At 58.5% G+C, this 7,897-nt stretch overlaps 1 protein-coding gene across 1 annotated transcript; it reads right to left on the bottom strand.

Annotated features, from left to right (window-relative positions):
- Positions 1-1,903: 1,903 nt before the first annotated feature.
- Positions 1,904-7,654, bottom strand: EDN2 (endothelin 2). The gene is made up of 5 exons (XM_045548088.1): positions 7,546-7,654; positions 7,034-7,190; positions 5,470-5,592; positions 4,420-4,518; positions 1,904-2,586 (listed from the first exon to the last, which is right to left on the bottom strand). The coding sequence occupies exons 1-5, from the start codon at positions 7,607-7,609 to the stop codon at positions 2,493-2,495; spliced, it is 537 nt and encodes a 178-aa protein (XP_045404044.1). The 5' UTR covers positions 7,610-7,654; the 3' UTR covers positions 1,904-2,492.
- Between the last annotated feature and the right edge of the window lie 243 nt (positions 7,655-7,897).

The following is a 7,897-nucleotide window of genomic DNA, read 5'->3' as shown; positions in this document are numbered from 1 at the left end:
TTTGGGTTCCCAAGGTGAGGTTCCCCTGGCATCACAGCATCCCGGTCACCACCTGGGATGCACTGAGGACCCCTAAGGGTTGGTGGGACTTTGCTTCCCCACCACCTGTCCCTTCACTCTCCCTCAGCCCCGACTAGCCCTCGGGGCTTTATTTCCAGCGCCCAGCTCTGCCCAGGGCCCTCCTGTGCACAGAATTTTCATACCCTCCATGGCCCACGAGGGGAAGTCCCGCCTCCTAACTTGGCCTTCAAGGGCTCTCTGCCTTCACCTCCTGCTCTCCTCCCCTTGCCACGCTCTGGTCACCTGGGGACCTCTGGAGGACCCTCCGTTGTCACTCCCACTTCCACACCTTCTCCCTCCCTGTTCCCCCTGCCTGGGATTCCCTCTATTTTCTTCCTATTTATTTGAGTCCTTTGAGTCTTTCTATTTATTTCATGTCATCCTTTGAGGCCATAAGAGTGGCCCCTTTACCCAGAGTCTTTCTCCGACCACCCCTCTCCACCCCAGCCAGCCCCACTCGCCGCCTCCCTTAGGTCCTCTCGCGCCGTCCCTCCCACTCTTCACAGTCACAGTGACAGCGGACGGGTGGCCTCTGCCCCATCCAGCCTGGGCTGAGCCTGTCATCGTAACTGGCGCTCACATCAGCCCCGTGAGGTAGGGCCTGTCGCTTCCCATTTTCTAGATGAAAAACTGAGGCTTAGAAAGAAAAAGATTTGCTCGAGGTCGCACGCAGTGGTGCTCCATGAATTCAGTCAGCAGACATTTATGACGCACTTACACACCACCAACTCTGGAGCCAGAAGGCCTGGGTTCCGATTCTGCTGCCGCCACTTTCTAGCTGTGCGAACTGAGGACAGTCACGTGCCTTCTCCCTGCATCAGTTTCCTAATCTGTAAAATGGGGGATAACAAAAGTACCTATGTCACAGGGTTGTTGTGAGGATAAAATGAGTTCATTTGGACAAAGTGCTAGTATACAGTAGGAGCTCGATACATGTCGACATGTCCTTCTTCCCTGAGGGAGCCAGGGCTGGCTCTGCAGACCAGGCAGGATCGGAGCAGGGTGTACATGACCATTTCTCAGTCCACAGTATTTCCCTGAGCTGGCGCAGGCCACGGCTGCCACGGCAGGACAGGCTGGCTGCGGGAAACACGCACACTCGCTTGTGGGGGGATTTGGTGACGTGGAGGCCATCGGCCCAAGCAGCTGCCAGCAGGACTGGCCCTGGCTGCAGACTGTCCCTGGGACCCAGGTAGGGTGCTTTTTGGGCTGTGGCAGGATTGGCGATCCCAGTGCCAGAGCCCTGGACTTCCTCGGTCAGAGAAGTGTTCCCCCGACTTCAGGGTGCCCTCCCAAAGCCCAGGGTGAGGGGTAGACCAGGGCCGGGCTATGGGCCCCCCCCCATAGCACCCATCACTGACCACCAGGGTGCGCAGAGCCTTAGAATCTGCCTGGGCTCATCCCTCACTGGACAGATTTGCTCTGGGCCTTGCAGTCAGCCCCGGTGGGACAGGGCAGCTGGAGCAGGAGGGGCCCCGCACCCTCATAGTCTCTGCGTCTTCCAAACATGCTCTTCGGAGAGGCCTGACCATCAGTTACTGTTCTAGTGGGAACGCAGGTCCCGGAATCTTGATATCATAGCTGCAGATGCCTGTCTAGGCACACGACAGGCCGGAAAGCCCAGAGACGGCAGGTTAGCAGCCAGAGATGCCCAGCAAGGGTAGGAGCAGAGCCCAGGGCTCCAGCCACTGCCCCTGGGGTCCTTTCTCCCCTTTCTCTGTCCCTCTAGAGGCCCCTTCCTGAGAGGAGCCTCCTACCACCCTCCCTCTCAGACAAAACGAACTACCAGAGTACCATTTCAGCATTTATTACAAACACAAATTCACAGGTAAATAACTGAGGCTCTAAAAAAATACATTAAATAAATAATTGGGATTCTCAAGGTCCTTAGAGCAAACACATTATATACAGACCGGTAAAGCAGAGCAGGTCCTTCTCACCAGAAGTGTCCCAAGGGTAGGAGGGCACAAGGACCCTGGGAGGGAGGGATGGAGAGGACAGACAGGGCCAGCCAGGACACTGGCTCCTGGGGGACCCAGCCAGCCTCCAGGGCTGGCTTAGGCATGAGTGTCCATTGCTGCGTGGTCGCTCCTGGTTTGTAGCCCAGTAGACAGGACTGTCCCCAGGACACAGCCTCCAGATTAACGCACTCCCACGTGGTTCCTTTCAGCAGGGCTGAGCGCCAGCAGCCGGCGCAGGGAGGCCGCTCTGCAGTCTTGGAGGCCGAGGGCTTTCCTGGGCAGTGTGAGGCCATGGAGCTGCCTTGAGGGAGGCCCCCTTCACCAGGGCGGGGAGGCCAGAGCTTGTGCCAAGCCCCGCAAGTGGGTCCAGCCGGCTGGGACCGAGACCCCAGCCCATGAAGCAGGCAGAGGGGCTCCTCTCCTGCTGTCTCCGCACGGGCTTCCTTCCCGATGTTCCTCCAGCTCACAGCACTATCTCTTCCTCCACCTGCAGTGTGTGGGCCTGGGCTTCCTTGTCGCCTCCCGCTGTCGCTTGGCAAAGTGGATCTTGGCTTCAGAAATGTCCCTGGGAATGGAGAAGGGTCAACTTAGCATCTCAGGAGATAGGGACTGCTGAAGAGCTCGCCGAGAGAGGCAGGGTTGGTTAATGGGAATGAAAGCCCTTACCCAGATCCCGGGGTCAGAGAGAGCCACAGCCTGAAAACAAGGTCTGCACATCAAGAGCAGGGCAGACCAGGCCTAGAAGCTTCTCTGCCTACAGGGGCTTTGACAAAGCTGATGTTCAACATCAAATGCTGCCGGAATGACCAGACAGCCAAGAACAGCCCGGCGTTATCTCCTGCGACCTGTCCTCCTAGTTGCACACCTTTGCTCCTGAGGTTCCTCTGGCTGTGTACCTTCCCCTCCCCCATCCAAACTCCACCTACTGCAGTTCTTTAGGGCCCAGCTCAAGGCAGCCCAGCCCAGGCAAATATGAGTGCTTGCTGCCCTTTGAACCTGGCTGAGACCCTGGCCAGGACCCTGGTGTCACCCAGGTGGCCACTTTCTGGCACCAAGAGTTCTAGCCTGGGAACTAGGACGCTGGCTTCGGTTCCCTGCTGTGGGAACTTGGGCAGGGGTCTCAGCCTCTCTGAGTCCCTTTCTTGGCCTGTAAAATAAAAACAGGCCTGGACCACTGTGAGAATGAGTACAAAGGTAGCACAGCGAGTTTTGCATATTATCAAGTGTTGTGAATTTGCAAAGTCATATCTTGACTTTTTTTTTTTTCTTGAGACAGAGTCTCCCTCTGTTGCCCAGGCCAGAGTGCCGTGGCGTCAGCCTAGCTCACAGCAACCTCAAACTCCTGGGCTCAAGCAATCCTTCTGCCTCAGCCTCCCGAGTAGGTGGGACTACAGGTGCACACCACCACGCCTGGCTAATTTTTTCTATTTTTAGTAGAGATGGGGTCGCACTCTTGCTCAGACTGGTCTCGAACTCCTGACTGCAAGTGATCCTCCCTCCTCGGCCTCCCAGAGTGCTAGGATTACAGGCGTGAGCCACCATGCTTGGCCGTGATTTTTTTTCATCCTTAGATGGTTCCTAAGTGTATGCTGGGTCCTGACTTTTCTCGTATTTTTCTGTTTCCCCCCAAAGATGGGAAACCCTGAAGAGCTGAGCCCCTGCCCTGGCCAGCCTGGAGGAGCCCTCGGTGACAGAAGTGGAGACAGCTGACACTGCTGGAGCTTCCAGGGACGCCAGGCCCTGCACAACCCGCTTCACGTGTGTCAGCTCACCTAACCTCGCAACAACCCTCGGGGTTGATGGCACCATTTTTCTGTTCCAAAAACAGGAACCTGAAGCACAGAGAGGTTCAGTAACAAGCCTGAGGTCAAACAGCTTGTGGGGGCAGGATTGGGGTTCAGAACACGTGGTCCCTGTTCTAGAGTCCCCTTCAGCCACTCTGCTGCCTGCCCAGATGCACGTTTCTGTACTCAAGTCAGTTTGTTTGGACAAACATTCATGGGCACCCCCTGGGTGCCAGGCCTACCAGGGAGGAGATGCAGTCTAGGCAGCTGGGAGGGAGCAGGCCAGGCAGCGGGCGCTCTGCACCCCAGCACGTGGGAGATGCTCGATTCAAACACAAGCTGAATCAACAGCCGTGCTCCTTCCCAGTCATGAGCCCTCAAACCCTCTAAAAAGTCCATTCCAGGCCGGGTGGTACAAAGAGTGTAGTGGGTAAGAGCACAGACTCTGGAGTCGGCCAGATGCCACTGAGTACCGCGTGACTATGGGCACGTGGGTTCACCTGAGACTCAGTTCTCTCAGCTGACCCACGAGGACCCGGTCCTGCCTCACATGAAGAATAAGGAGAATGTGCAAGGCATACAGGAGGTGCTCAATCTGTGCAGGTGCCCCTCACCTTAGCTTCTGGAGGAGCTCTCCTGCAGTGGCCCACGTCTTGCCAGTCTGGAACACGTCTGCAGGGAACTTGCCGCTGGGGACTGCCCCGGCTTCAGCCCTGGATGAACAGCATCAGGGCCCAAGTGAGGGGCTTTCCAGGGCCCTGAAGCCACCTGGCTGCAGGCCCGGCCCCCACCCCACCCCCACCTGCCTAGGAGCAGATCTATTTCCACCCCTGTGCACCTGGCACCCTTCCTTTTCCAGGTGGGGTGGGGACTGAGGAAAACTGAGCTACCTGGAATGTATTCTTAGCTCAGAAATAGTCAGCTGGGTGGCTGGCCTTCCCAGAATTCAGCCACCTGCAGTTGCAGGGGAAACTGAGGCAGGGGCGGAGACATGGCTTGAACCCCAGGGGAGGAGTTTCTTGTAAACCATCATGGGAACTGGAGCTTGGGATTTTGAAGCCAGTTCCTGCTTTCCCGAATACTCCGTGTGGAGGAGGGAAGAAACAGAATCTCCCACCCATTTTACAGATGAGAAAACTGAGGCCCAGGGAGACTTCGCAAAGTTCCCTCCAGCAACTCTGTGACAACCCTGGGATGGTGCCATGGCTTCCCAATTGTAGACGTTATTTCTCCTCCTAGCAAGTTCCAAAGTCCCCCAAGCCTCAGGTCAGAATCCAAAGCCCAGTGTGACTTGATCTGACAGACCAAAGCTGAAGGCCCAGCGTCCTTCTGACCAGCTGTGTGGCTGGACAGAACAAGTCCTGTCCCTTCTCTGGGCCTGCACCGCCTCAGCTGTCACCTGGGGAGACTCCCTCCTGCCCAGGACTGAGGGCATGAGTGAGTGCTCTCAGAAGCCCCCAGGGTGGGGCGGTGGGAGCGAATCAGGGGTGACCGGTTCCCTGAAAGGACTCAGGGTGGCCTATGGACCCCCAGCACCCTGCTGGCCTATCCAGCACCCTGCTCGCCCCCACCCTGCTCCTCTCCTGCTCTCCCAGACTCTTGCTCCCCGGGCAGGTCCAGGAAAGCAACTACCCTTTGCCCCTGCAGGCGGGGTGCCCACCTACCAGGGCCTTTGATGGCAGAAGGTGGCACAGGCGGGGTCCCTGATGCTGGAGCACTCACAGCGCCTTGGCAGGGAGCGGCGCCGGCGTCTTGGCGGGTTTCCCAGGCCGTAAGGAGCTGTCTGTCTGTGGGCAGGCAGCCAGCAAGGTAGTGATGGGGGGCGGGGGGAGAGAGAGAGAGGGGAAGATTAGATAAGCCACAACCATTGGCAAGCAGGCACTGTCCACACTACCCGCTGGGACAGCCACCCATGCCACCAGGGTGGCAATGAAAAGTGACCAGCCCCTGACTTAAAGAAGTCCCACCACTAAAGTCACAGGCTCCTCCGCAAGTTCTGGGTAGCCCCAGACAAGACCCTTCTCCTCTCTGGGCCCGGCTCGGCTCCGTGGGAGCTCCCGGCATGAGGAGGAAGGGGTGGAACCTGTGGACCCCTGCAAAGTTATGAACCTGGGAGTCCTCCCAGACAGGAACTGAAGCTGATGGAGCCAGGCTGGTCCCCCTGTTCTGAAAGAAGGCTTTCAGCTAGCCCTAGAGGAAGGGAGGTCGCTTCATCTCAGAGAATTAAACACACAGGCTCACAGCTAAGCCACCCCCACCTGGTCACCACTTGCCTACAGGGGTAACAAATGTGCCTTAGAGCTTAGACTTACAAATGGTGTGTGTGTGCATGTGCAAGTGTGTGTGTGTGTCTTTGGGTGGGGTTGATTTCAGATTCAGAGTCTGATCGCGGCGGGCCAAGGGAAGGGCAGGGGCCCCGTGGCTGGTCGGACCAGCACCTTTGGGTGACAGAGCTAATTTTAGACCGTGTGGTTGGAGTTGTAATGACTCCAGGTAGACCCAGCACGCAGGGACTGGCAGCGTTCCCACCCTGAGCGAGTGTTTGGATGCGGATTAGCTCCACACACGCTTACGTGCAGGGCTTCTCTTGCCTTTTGCAATTTGGGGAAGAGGAAAAAAAAAACACAAACACAGAAACTTCAGCGTGAGGTATGCGGTGGCCTGGAGGCAGCGGGGGTGCAGGCTGAACAGACAGCGCTGGGCTCCCACCAGGGCTCAGCCGGGTGACACAGGGCAGGTTTCTCACCTGTCATTTGGGGTCAACAGCAGTGCCTGCCTCGTGGGGAGGCTGAGGGGCTCATGACAGGATAATGCACATGCCATGCTTGGCACAGGGCCTGGCACAGTCAAGACATGCTGTCATTAATCGTATTATTCTTAGAAGACCATGCAGAAACAGCATGGCAGAGTGGGTGTGAGCTCTGGCATCCACAGAGCAAGGTTGGAGCCTACCACTTACTCCTTCCTGTGTGACCTTAGGGAAGGCACTTAACCCCTCTGAGCCTCAGTACTCTGATCTGGAAAATGGAGCCAACAGTTTCTTAACAGGCTGTTGCGAGAATTCTCAGGAGAAAGCCCTCCACATGGCTCAGGGAGTCCCCACATGGGAGGTAAAACAATAACTGGTCACCATGGGTACAGTTGAGAGCTGGGCTGTGCCAGAGGTTCCCCAGCATGCCAGTAGCCCCCACCCTGGCAGCCCCCGCCTAGATGCCCAGGGATGCTCACCCGGGAGTGTTCACCCAGATGATGTCCAGGTGGCAGAAATAGACGCACTCCTTGTCGAGCCAGGAGCTGCAGGAGCAACGGCGAAGCCGCAGGTGGGCGCCTCGGGCATGGGGTGAGGGCGCCGGCTGCTCCAGGGTGGCAGCAGCCTGGCCCTTCCCTGCACACACAGGAGGGAGAGAGAGGCGGACAGGTGGGTTGGGGTGCCTGGCACAGTCCGGGATGGTGGACCCGCTGGCCCCTGCTCTTGCACAATTGAGGAAGTTGCTCTCTCTTGCTGCTCAGGAGCTCCGGGCCAGCCCAGGGAAGCCCCTGCAGTCCCGTGGGGAGGGCCAGTGGCTGTCCCGTGTCTGGGTGCCTCTGCTCTTGCAGAGCCCCCACTGCCCGCCACTGCTGCCGCCGGTCTCCCGCCCCTGTATGCCCCCAGCTATCTTGGGGGCACCGCAGCCCCAGGTGGGGACACCCGATTGCCTGACCCAGGGGCTGCAGCAGCAGGTGAGGCCAGGGTGGCTCACCTTCGTGCAGGGCCACGAGCAGGGCCAGAGCGATGGAGCACCAGGCAGTGGGCACGGAGACCATAGCGGCGGCGGAGTGTGCAGGCTGGACTGGAGTAGGGAGTGCCTATTGCCAGTGTCCCGCTGCTAAGCTGAGCGGAGAGCTCATTGCCTCTGTGCCCTGGCTGCCTCTTTTAACACCAAGGCCCCGCCCCTGCTGGTCCAGCCCTGCCCCACTGCACCGGCGGGCTGGGAGCCAGGGACACCGCCTCCTCCCCAGGCGCCTGGCCCGCCCCAGCCTCCCTGGTGAGGGGGGTGGCGGGAAGAGCCTGCTTCTCTCCTGAGCCTGAGCACCTCTAGGAGTCCTGGGGCT

This window comes from Lemur catta, chromosome 3 (assembly GCF_020740605.2).
Source record: "Lemur catta isolate mLemCat1 chromosome 3, mLemCat1.pri, whole genome shotgun sequence".
Taxonomy (NCBI): domain Eukaryota; kingdom Metazoa; phylum Chordata; class Mammalia; order Primates; family Lemuridae; genus Lemur; species Lemur catta.
The sequence above is the reverse complement of the archived record's forward strand: the minus strand, read 5'-3'. Positions and strand labels throughout refer to the sequence as shown.

Bases quoted from the DNA above. Each gene is read 5' to 3' on its own strand.
- EDN2 (XM_045548088.1), bottom strand. From the start codon at position 7,609: ATGGTCTCCGTGCCCACTGCCTGGTGCTCCATCGCTCTGGCCCTGCTC. The intron at 5,593-7,033 runs GTGAGCATCCCT...GCCTGCCCACAG, and splicing joins ATCTGGGTGAACACTCCCGG to ACAGACAGCTCCTTACGGCC. The intron at 4,519-5,469 runs GTAGGTGGGCAC...CTGTTCATCCAG, and splicing joins TTCTGCCATCAAAGGCCCTG to GGCTGAAGCCGGGGCAGTCC.